Source organism: Natator depressus, chromosome 9 (genome assembly GCF_965152275.1).
Source record: "Natator depressus isolate rNatDep1 chromosome 9, rNatDep2.hap1, whole genome shotgun sequence".
Lineage (NCBI taxonomy): Eukaryota > Metazoa > Chordata > Testudines > Cheloniidae > Natator > Natator depressus.
Genome location: NC_134242.1, coordinates 33261390 through 33273638, shown reverse-complemented (window position 1 = coordinate 33273638; position 12249 = coordinate 33261390). Strand labels below are relative to the sequence as shown.

Genomic DNA, 12249 nt, shown 5'->3' with positions numbered 1-12249 from the left:
GTCAAGCCTAGTGGCTGAAACAAGAGTTCAGCCTATTGGTTAGACCCTGTGTCCAGGACAAGCTGAGGGTCAGAAGCCAAATGCCGAAGCCAGTGGGTAACCAGAGTCATAGGCCACAGGAGGAGCTGAGGATCAGTACCAGACAGACAGCAGTTGAATGCGAGAGCCAGAGGGTAACCCCGAGTTGTTAGCCAAAGGTACAGCAAAGGATCAAAGCCAGAAGGGAACAAGTGCTAGAGCCCAGAGCAGGCAAAGTAGGAGCAGGTTCAGAAACAAGGCTGGAACAGGGGGCGCAGGCAAGCACAGCTGCAGGTGTGGTACACATTGAACAGCTGCTGATCTGCTGAGGCTTACAAGCAGGGCTCCTAAATCAGCAGCCAATCAGATGCTGTGGCTACTCTGTCAGTTCTAAGGCAATGCAGCTGGCTGGGTTCATTGATTGCCTAGCAGCAGAGTTAGTCAGGGACAGGCGAGCACCTAATCCTAGCAGGTCTGACCCTCGACAGTTACCTAGAAGTAACGTATGGTATCGTGACTCCAGAAAAATTTAGGTTTTATAACCAACACCATTCTTCTCAAAGGCAGGCAAATGGAACCGTACTAGGCCCTTGATTGTTTTCAAAAACACTTCAGAACTCTGCATGATGAACAACAAAAATAGCTGCCCTAGAAATTACAGCCACAACAAAGGCAATAGGTTTCTGATCCTCACATCCTATGCCAGGAGCAGGAGATATGTTTAGAAATAATTTAAAATGAAAGGTTTCGGAGAACTCCATGCATTGCTTGAAGTGGTATTACAGCTACAGACTATGAGCCAGTCTCATCAGCCTTCTGTTTACAACAAGCAGTAAATTCTACAGCAAGTACCACTGCAAAGAGAATACATAAGAAAATACAGCAAGCTAGGGGATTAAGGTGTTGCTGTATGCATAAGGGAAGAGCACATTTTAAATAAATACAAACACCTCTTGATAAGCTTTCCAAGAGAAAAGACAAGGTATGTTCATATTCCCTGCTTCCCTTGACATTTTCCTGATAGAAAATTAAAGCAAATAAGAGGGACAATCAAAGACTGGGGATGAAGGGTGTTTTAAAAGAGACAGTCTAAGATCATTTTTACGTAAGCATGATTAATAATATGTCTATATGACCAGCAGTGTGGGTAATCATAATCTCTTGAGCATCAGTGCATTTCTCTGCACCAGTGGCTTTGAAAAGTCATACAGCATTACACGAGTTTGTGTCCACAATGTGCAAACCGTGCACTGTCCTATGCAATTACAAGAACTGTCATAGCTAAAAACAGGGTAAAAGTGAAGATGTTTCTACAGGTGAAGGAATAAGGCACAGTCAAAACATGCTCTTCCTAGATCATATTTTCAAGGAAATTCCAAAACTTGGATATTTAAGCATCTCTATCCTAATTTTTGTTAAATCCACTGAATTCAGTAAAAAGTCTGCCAGCAACTGAAAATACATCAGACAATGAATGATTCTTCATTAAACAGGAGGGCAATAAGACAAGCCTCATTCTGAGAGAAGTGGAGCATAGAGTTGAGTGACAAAGAAAGCATTGGCCACGGCTCATTAAGCAGGAACAAGAAATTTATGCCACATTATTACGAAAATTACACCTTTCAACAGCACATCAACCTTTCAACACTAGGCTGTCATGACAGTGCTAGGTACAAACTCAACATCTGTTGGAACTGCACTCACAACCATCTGTTCCAGAGGTTTGAAGGTTACCAAATGAATTAGTTACATTTCCTGCAATCTGAATTTACCACAGATATTTTCAATGCCTTACTCTAACTCGGATGCCCTTACGCAATATGTGAGCTCTATTAATGATGTTATTACTGGTGTTGATTGTAATTATTGCATAATCAACAATCAAACCTAAATTTCAAGAGGAAAATCAATGGAACTTGGGAGGATTGATCATGTTAGAATAAATTGTAACTTTTATATGAGCTACCACATATCTAAAATGCATAGCTTTGTATGTAGTGTATGGTTTGGCTGCGAACTTAGGGAGGTGAGGAGCAGAGCAGCAGGTGGGCAGGGATGAGGAGGCAAGCGGTGAGCCCTGGCTGTGAGCGGCAGAGTGAGAAGGTGAGCAGTGAGCCACCAGCAAGCAAGAGTTCTCGCGGAGGGCAGGGGGTGTCCGTGGCAGGGGAGTGAGGAGACAAACAGCAGGTGGGAGGGCTGAGAGGAGGCGAGCAGCGGGTGTGGGGGTGAGAGGAGGCGAGCGGCGGGCGCATGGGCAGCAGGTGGAGCCCCCCTTTGGGGAAGCTAGCTCCCGACTCCACCCCTTCCACCCGCAGCCCTTCCCGGCAGCCAGAGCCCTGAGACGCCCTACCCCCCTGTGGCTGGAGGCACAAGCCCCCCACCCAGAGAAGCCCCAAGCACCACCACCCCCCCCCGGTTGTATGCAACTCACATACAAGAACTCAAGAAGAGAAACAGCAGCTAACCAATACAACTCTCAGGGTTCTCCAAGCAAGGATGGAGCAAACCCAGTATAAAACATACACATCCTCTCCTGCTTGGTCCTGAAAAGAAACTAGCAAACTCTCAGATTTAAAATTACCAGCATGGACACCCTACTTGTATCCATTTCTAAGACATAATTGGCACCCATAGATTGCACAAAGATTGTATTGTTATCTCCCCAGCTTAATATTCAGATACAATTGGAATTTGTCTAACACCTCTTTTTCAATAATTTATGTTAAAGGCCAGATGGCAGCTGGTTGTCTTGTTAAGGTCACAAGATTTTTTTGGGGCAGGGGTCTTACTGTTTAAGCTATCCTGAGCTCTTGAAAGGAGACATTAGCAATCTTCATCAATAATGAATACAATAGGACCCCACTGGTTTTCACCAACCATGAAGGGCAACATTCTAGCTTATAAACAGTGGGTCACACCGTTATCTCAAAGACAAGACAATGGAGCTCACTCAGTGGCCTCCTGCCATTGCTTCACACCTTATCTTCTCACAGGGTTAAGACCTGCTAAATAAATTCTAGTCCTTGGCCAGTTGGATCAGGACCAGATCTTCGCTTCACCCAAGTCTCTGTTTCAGTCTTCAGTGGTATCTCTTGCATCCTTTTGATATCACTCTCTTACATCTCTGTCTTTCATCTCCTCGACTAACTATCGTTGTAACTAATACTTTGAAAGTGTGACTCCCTCCCCACCTCTGGTCTGACTGATTGTCCTTTGGATTTTCCCTGTATTTATTCAGATTGTAAACTCTTTGTAGCAGGGCTTACTCTCTTTACCATCTTCTGGCCTCATCATTGGTGACTTCAACTTCTGTGCTGACATCCCATATGTCTCCTTAGCATGCTGGCTCTTCACCCTCTCCTCCTGGTCTCTTTCAACACTGGATCAATTTTCCCACACACCAAAATGGCCACCTCACTTGAGCTTGTCTTCACTAAACACTGTTCAATTTCTAATCCCTCAGTAGCTAATTTACCTCCATCTGACCACCATCTTGTTTTCTTCAACATTGCCTACCCACCCCACACCCAACCCCTCCGTCCATGGCCTCCAGTCCATCATTCTTCATGGCTTCCCAACGCATTCCTTCCTATTAACTCTTATGTTGACTCAGATGTTGACTCACTCTGTCCCTCGCCTTACACTTCTTTGCCCTCTCTCCCACAACAAACACCTCCCAGTCAAACCCAGCTCTCCCTCTGCATCCACATCCCCCCCGATCCTATTCGTGTTCTGCTAGGCACCTCTGCAGAAGACCACACAGAGTTCCTCCACTACATATTTGCTCTCTCCTCCTTCAAATCTGTCCTATTCCTAGACAAGCAATACTAATTCACCACCCTCAGTGATTCCCTCTCCCACAAACCCAGCCGCCTATTCACCAGCTTTGACTCTCCTTATACCCTCCCCTTCCGTTGAGCCCTCCTCTTCCAGGCAGGCTATTGCCAATCTTTTCAGAGAAAAGACTGAGAAGATCAGACATGATCTCATGCTCCCTCTCTTTTCTGCCTACACCCTTCAACACTTCTTTGTACTCTTCCCCCTTCCTCCTCTAACTGCCTCCCATCTCCTTAGCTTCTCACTCTCATTGTTTCCTACCCCTCACGATGCAAACATGCATGGTCCCTCCATCCTTACAAAAAAGTTTTATCCCAATTCCCTCTCCAGTTACCACGCCTTCTCTACTAACTTAACTGATTGCACCACCTACATTTACTTTCTTCAGTTTCTCTCCACCCACTCCATCCTTGCTCCCCTCCCATAAGGCTTCTGTCCTCTATTCCACTTAAAACATTCTCACTGAGTTCTCCAATAATCTCCTCTACAGATCTCTTATCATTTCCCTTTAGTGACTCAACAGCATCAATCACTTCTTCCTTCTTACAATTTTGTTCTTGCTTAGTGTTCATGACTCTGACCTCTCATGGTACTCCTACCTCTCTGAACACTTAATTTTCACCAGCTCATCCTCTTAACTCCCATTCTCAGTTAGGGTCTCACAGGGCTTCCCCCTGAGCCCTGACACCATCTCCAGGTAGTTCCCTTGTCTAGCAGATCCCATCCACTCACACAGATGCAACCGCCATACTCATGCTGATGATTCACAAACTGCCTCTCCAGTCCTGACCTGTCTCCTGACATCAAATCCCTGATCTCGGTCTGCCTCTGATATCTCCTCATGGATGTCTTGCTACCAATTTAACATGAACAAAACTGAGATTCACATAACCTCTGCTCCCCCGCTGCAAATTGTCAGTTGACAATGGCTAGGCAGGTGGCTAGCAACGATTACTATATTATAGGCAGGGCTAGCATCCCTTTGTGTCAGGGATGTGTCTTTTACCGTCCCAGTAAAAATCCACTCAAAATTGGCCATGTTATAAGCCTTTGAAAAAAATCTCAGTTTGCACATGCACCGTAGAGACTTATTACATTAGCAGCTAAATTCTCAAAGAGTCAATCCCCTCACAGCTCCCACGTGCTGGCTGGACTGGGTATGCACCACCACACAGCATGAATGAGCATGATCCAGCCACGAGCTGCAGGGGCTGTGAGAAGCACTTTCCCTGTAACTGCTGCTCTTAGCTGCTGTGCCCCTCGGCACCACCAGGAACAGGAATTGAGAACAGGGAGACTCTCGCGCCTGTGCTCTCAATTTCCACACCACTGGCACCCAGGCAGCATGGAGGAGGGAGCCGTCTAATTCAAAAGCAGGAGGGAAGAGAGCTGGACCTCTGGGGTGGTAAAGGGAGAAGACTGGGACATGGACGTGAGAAAATGATATTGGAAAAGGAGTTGAGGGTGGGGCCGGGGAACACTAGGGTTGGAAACAAGTAGTGGAGAGAGGCAGTAAGATTGGACAAGGAGTCTGTGGGAACAGGAGATTGTGACAAGGAGACAGAGTTGGGGGGAAAGTCTGAGATCAGATGAAGATTCCAGGGTAGGGAGACTGGGACAAGGCGTCTGGGTGGTGGACACTGAAAATGGTAGTGGAGAAGGGGAGGAGACTAAGATCAGATGAGGCACCAAGGGCTGGGAGGAAGGATGGAGACAGACTGGCTGGGCAAAGAGCCTAGGATGAGGGGCCTGGAATGGGGAGCCAGGGTAGGAGGAGACTGGGACTAAGATGAGGAGCCCGGAGGGGGAGCTTTAGAGACTGACTAAATGAGCAGACTAGGACTGGAATAAGGAGCTGGAATGCTGGGGTGAAGAGACGGGACTGGAACTGGGACATGCTAGAGGGGCAGAAGAAATCAGGCTTGGAAGGAACAGAAGCAGAAGGGTCTGTGATTTCTAGAGAAAACTCTCTTCCAGAACCTGAAATGGAACCCAAGAAGTCCATGTTTTATCACTCCTCTGCCGTGAGCAAATATCTATGAAACCCACTGGTAAAATGTCTCATCTCCCACTCTGGTTAGGGTGACCAGATGTCCTGATTTTATAGGGACAGTCCCGATATTTGGGGCTTTGTCTTATATAGGCACCTATTACCCCACACCCTCTGTCCCGATTTTTCATACTTGCTGTCTGGTCAGCCTAACTCTGGTGCTGGTCCACATACAGCAGAGGTCCCCAAACTGTGGGGCACCCCCCCAAGGGGGCAGAGAGGAATGTTGGGGGGCCACGCTGTGCAGCCCACGCCAACCCACACAGGGGGCAGAGAGGGAGCACCACCCAGCCCTGCTCTACCCCCAGCCCAACTCCAGACCCAAGCCATAGCTCTGTTCCACCCCCAACCACAGCTCCATTCCACTTCCCGCTCCAGACCCAGCTCCATTCCACCCCCTGCTCTGCCTGTAGCCCAGCTCTGCCGTCATTCCCTCTCCACCCAAAGGCCAGCTCCGCCTCTAGCCCCAGCTCCTCCCTCATCCCCAGCTCTGCCTTCAGCCCACACACCTCTGCCGAGCTAACTGAGCAGTAATGGAGTGGGGGCGCAGACAGATTCCCTTACTAGTAAGGGTGTGCAAGATCAAAAAAAGTTTGGGCACCACTGACGTGGAGGATGACAACCTACTACGGCAATCAGTGACTTCATTAGCTCAAGTAGCAGAGGTCTGTGCAGTGAATCTACATGTTCTAACCCTGCTGATGATTCATGTGGGTGTCAATAGGATACCACATGATGGAAATTCTGCTTTGTTTTTTTAAAGCAAACTAAAAAAACAAACAAAAAAACTATGTTAAAACAACATTATTTATATTGCGAAGTCAAACACTCAAAAGTTAGGACACACCAGATTTATGGTTGCCCATACAACCTTATTTCTGTCTCATGTTATGTATACATTATGACACACTCTTTAATTACATCATTACATACTATTTTCCTGCAGGATGGATGGTGCTCACTGAATGAGTAGCTATTAAATATTTTATTTTATTCTCATTGCTCAATGTGTGGCCCCATGGCTTATTTACTACACACTACTCAAACCCTTCTCTGAATACAGAATTATTAATTTCCTCATGGGCTTTTCTCTACACTTATCACTATAGGATCTGACATCAATCAATTTCTTTCCACAACAGCCCTGTTAAGTGAAGTAGTAGTATTATCCCCATTTCACAGACAGACAGGGAACTGAGGCACAGAGAGATTAAGGTCAAAAGTCTCCACTAATTCTGGATGCCTAATTTGTGATGCCTAGGGCCTGATTATTCAGAATAGTTAGCATTCAATAGCATTTTATATGTTCAAAGCACAGGTCCCAGTTGCAGCTGTGAGTGTTCAGCACTTTGGCAAATCAGACTTCAAGTGCCTCACATTGGGGGCAATGAGGAATACCCAGTTAATGGTCATCTATAAAAAGTTTGTTTTATATGACTTGCCATTAGCACCAAATAGGAACTCTGCCTCACTCATTACACACTTTTCACATTCTGCAACAAATGAAACAGGGGTCATACAAACAAGTCTCCTTCATTACATAACCCTCAGCCCTCCCTAGGACAGCTCCATCCTGTATGATGAATGAGACAGGAGTCCTATGGAAAAAATGGACAGCTTTAATGTAAATACAGTCTGTATCCTAATACACATGCACAAGGGGGCTGAATTAAAGTTTCACAAGCATTTCCTACTTTGGAGTGCTTGATTTTGCAACCTAACATTCTTTAAATATAATGTTGTATATATTTATGCTATAGTATTAATCTTATTTTATATTTTAGACACCTTCTAATTCTACAAAGCGTGCACTCAGTCAATCTATGCAATCACCTTTTCATTCGTTATGCCCATTCATTACACCTGGTTTTAATTTCAGCCCCTACCTGGCATGCTCAACTTTATGCAGTGAGAGTAGCCCTATTGGCTTCATTGACTACTTACAGTATGTCAAATTCAGCATGTGCAAAAGTCTTTGCAGGATCAGGGCCTGACACTAAGTTCTTCAGGGCAGATATTGTCTTTAATATGTGATTATAAAGGGTCTGCACAATGGGGCCTCTAGCCATTACTGGAGAATAAATAAATAAGTAACATGCCACCAGGGTTAATTTCATTCACAAATCACATTTCAGGCACACACAAAGTCAAAGGTTCCTAACCATTGAAATTGCATTCCTTGGTCTTATTAAGAAGCATGGATTATTACTGTTACTGGCTGGTAGAGATTAAAACTCCTAAAGACTTGATCATACTTGGCTTTAATATCAAATCAGAGCAAGTCTTTGAATTTTCTGCTCTCTGGTATCAAAACAATTTTTTAATTCCAATTGCGGAAGCAATAAAATATTTTAATATGTTCAACTATTTCTCATTAAATATTTGTTTTGGAAACTGTATGAAGTTGCGATAGTGGAACTACAAAGTAAGCTTTATTTTGTCTTACTTTCTGCAAGTCTCAAGTTTCCATATGTATTTATTTATATGAATTTATTCATAAAATATATTTAAGAATAAGGGGATGCTCTTCAGGCAGGTAAGCCTAAAACTAGATCTACTAGCTGTGGTTTGGTTTGCAGGCACACTATTTCCCATCATGCCACCATCCGTCCCACACTGCCTTCCTGCTCTCTTGTCATGAGAGGGGGTTTGAAATATACAAGACTTCTGAATTCTGAAGTGGTAAGAAAGCAAAATTTGTGTATATTTCATTAGCCTGCCTGCTCATAAGAAAAAAGAATAGACACAGAGTGAAGAGATGAAGTGACACACACACACAAACAAAATAACACTGACCTTCAGATGCTGTTGGCAGGTTGCCTTCCAGAAAAGTTAGATTTTTAACAATTTTACAGCTTTCATTTTGAGGATCTTATGGGGGTTTTAGGGTCAGGAGACTAGTTACTGTATAATTATGTTTAAGGTAGACTAAATTTTGCATCTGTCAACTCTGCCCGTGTCCCATTAATGGTATTTTTCATAAGTTTTTATAAAATGTAACCATTGTCTTTAATGAGCCAGGCCCTTTCTTCATTATATCACAAATTTTATATAATCTGATTTAAGAAAAGACTACTAACATGACAAAGAATACAACAGGAAGCACTAGAACCAACAGTTGCATAGCCAAATAATCATGAAATGAAAGCTGATATTTCTAATATGGAAATATCACAAAGCAGAATATATGCCAGAATAGTTCAGCTGCCAAGCGTCATGGGCTTTGGAACCCACACACTTCCCTAAGTAAAACATGCTGCGCATGAATAACTTAAATAGATTAAAAAAAAATCCAACACATTCAGAAGAGCAAGAGCCCAAAGTCACAAAGAAAGCACATCAAGGAATTTTGACTGCTACCATGACTCGATCTTCAAAGTGATGCTGCATCAATACCTCTCTCTCTCTCACACACACACACCCACACACCTTTATAGATAAGTGAAACATTAAAATAAGCCTACACTGCACTCAATTAGGTGCTGTATGAATGCAGATTTGTATTCAAATAAGGCCTTTCAGAACATTTATTAATATCACCTTAGCATCCCAGAGTAGAGTTCCTTATTTGAGGTTTGATTATTTGCAACAAATATGTAAATGTGTTGTCCCACCCCATTTAGAATCTCCCTTGAAATTTAGAGCATCAGTGATCTAGTTGGAATCTTCAATATTACAAGATACTGATACTCTCTAAACAGGTTGCTCCTCACTGCAAAAATGAATTCAGTTTGTGAACTTTAACTACCACTTTTCATGAGGGCTATATGTTTACTTACTGATCTCTGAACTTCAAGTTAAATCTTTAGTTTGCATGCCTCAGTAATGCTGCTTGTCCCCTCCTTTCAGTATATTTTCTTTTTGCCCTATGCCTTCAAATTCATTCTGCCTTAAAGGTTGTTTTATTTTGCCACTTAAACAGTTCTTCAAAGTTTACTATGAGATTTAATGCTGCTTTAAGCATGCCAGAAAGTTTGTCTTTGGGATTGTGTAAATTCATCTGGCAATCTGTCTGGCTGACCATCTGGAGAACATTTCAGAGAAAAAAGCATGGAGCAAAACCCTGCAGTAAGGACAACCCTGAGCCCCCTGAGACCTTAATACGTGTCACTGATGACTCCTGCAAATAACTAGACACGTCCAATTTTCAGTATTGCTCAACCCCAAACATTCTCCTGCACCCGTCATCCAAATCCCAAACAAACAAACATTTTCTTGTTTGTATGCAGGAGTCAATGAATTGGCTAGCGCAATACCTGATGAGTTTTGACTCTTTATAAACTTTTCCCCTTAAAAAGAAAGACAGAAATGGAAGGGAGTTGCAATAACCAGAAAGAAAATTAAAATCCTACTTTCAGGAGGAGCATAAATTTAGAGAGATAACATCATAAATGCAACCCAAAGATTTTCAAATCATCTGTTCTGTCTTTGAAAAAGGCAGCAACAACAACAACAAAAACCACCCCACATCTGGATTCAAGAAGCCCAGCCCCGGACCTGTAAATCCTGTCAGTGGAATGCAATGTTAAATTGTTGGGCAGAAAGTGCTCCACACACAGAGACCAGCTGAAAGTTGTAAGCGTGATCTAGGCACGGCCATGGGGGTGGCGGGGAACGAATTCAAAACAAGGGCTTACCAATGCCCCCTACATATTTTTGACAGAAACCCTAGGATCACATGACCCTGTTCCTTTACAGACACGCCAGCCCCGCCTCAGTTTCTCCCCCTGCCCTCCTCCCTTACCTGCAGTCTCTCAGTGGCCGGCTGCCACATAGTTCACCCTCTGTGGATCTGCGGGGAGAGGAGGACACGGCTGCTTGCGAGCTGGGCTTCAGTTCTCCAGGCTCGCTCACATCTGTTCGGGGTGGCAGCGAGGTGCGCTCAGTCCTTCAGCGGCCGGGGGACGGGCCGGTGCCCAGCCAGCCAGGGACAGCCGCCAGCTGCGCGAAGCCTGGTACCTTGCACCCCCGGGCTCTCCGCCGGCTCCTCTGCTACCCGCGCTGCGCTGTCCTATTGCACCAGCGAGCGGGACGCTGAGCTCCGCCGGCGGCCCCCCTGCAGTGCAGCGGCAGCGCCCGGGCCTCTGGTCCCGCCCCCGGCCCCGCCCCCGCTAGCCGGCGCATCTCCGCTGAGTCCCCCTCACCCTCCTCTTCCTCCTGCCCCGCCGCCAAGCCGGGCTACGCTCCGGGCCCGAGCCCCCCGCGGGGGCTCAGCTTGCTGCCGCCGAGCACAAATGCAAGAGATCTGGGGCCTGGGTGAGCCACGTATCGCCCGTGTCAAACCAATCGGTGTATTATGGCACGACTGGTCGCCTGCAAGACCCCAAAGGCACGCGCCGTGCGTCGGGCAGAGCGCCCCAGCGCTAGCGCAGCTGCTTGCTACGCAGGATATGTTGTTATGACATGTATGATGTGTTCAGCATGCGTCTTGCCTTTTGCTGGGGCACGCATGATCTGTCTGTAGCACCCAGCCTCTTTCTGTCATGACATGGGTGGTATACAGCCTTAGTGCTGAGAGGTTCAACTCATAGGCATCTCCCAGCACCATGAGCTATACAGGGTATGTGGATTTAGTATACTTGACTTGCATGGCATATTTATGTCCACGCTATAAATAGCATTTATACTTTCGGATGCAGGACACCCTTTTGGCAATGAAAAAATGAGAATAACTTTAAAATTCGGATTACATTTTACAGAATGTTTGCTCACGTTTCAGATAAATAAAGGAGATTGATTATGTCCAGCTGTGACATGAGCTCCTACTGAAACTTCTCATCCATTCCATGTGGAACAGTAGGTGAATGTAACAGAGACATCTACTGGCTAGTGGTGTAGCATGTTTTCTCAGAGGCACAGGTCTTCCTTTGGACTTGGGTAAAACAGCTCCCTGGGTGTAGGCGGACCTATGGTTTAATATTTCCTAGAGGGACCATTTCTTATACCAAATAGCAATGTTTATTTTCTTCTTCATTAGGCCTTTTAAAACCCTGCTAGGTCACTGTGTAACTACACCAGTTACATTAGTAATCATTAGGGCTGTCAAACAATTAAAAAAATAATTACAATTAAAAAAAAATCACAATTAATAGTGTGATTAATCGCACTGTTAAACAATAATAGAATACCATTTATTTAAATAGTTTTGGATATTTTCTACTTTTTCAAATATATTGATTTCATTTACAACATAGAATACAAAGTGTACAGTGCTTATTTTATATTTATTTTTTATTACAAATATTTGCACTATACAAAACAAAAGAAATAGTATTTTTCAATTCATCTAATACAAGTACTGTATTGCAATCCCTTTTTCATGAAAGTTGAACTTACAAATGTAG

At 44.5% G+C, this 12249-nt stretch overlaps 1 protein-coding gene across 2 annotated transcripts in view; it reads right to left on the bottom strand.

Moving 5' to 3' along the window:
• PID1 (phosphotyrosine interaction domain containing 1) overlaps window positions 1–10995 on the bottom strand; it is a 175722-nt gene extending 164727 nt beyond the window's left edge. For both annotated transcript variants that reach the window (XM_074963862.1, XM_074963863.1), the window contains exon 1: window positions 10650–10995. In XM_074963862.1, coding sequence (XP_074819963.1) covers window positions 10650–10679 — 30 coding nt within the window. In that variant the 5' untranslated portion in view covers window positions 10680–10995. The remainder of the gene's footprint in view (window positions 1–10649) is intronic.
• Between the last annotated feature and the right edge of the window lie 1254 nt (window positions 10996–12249).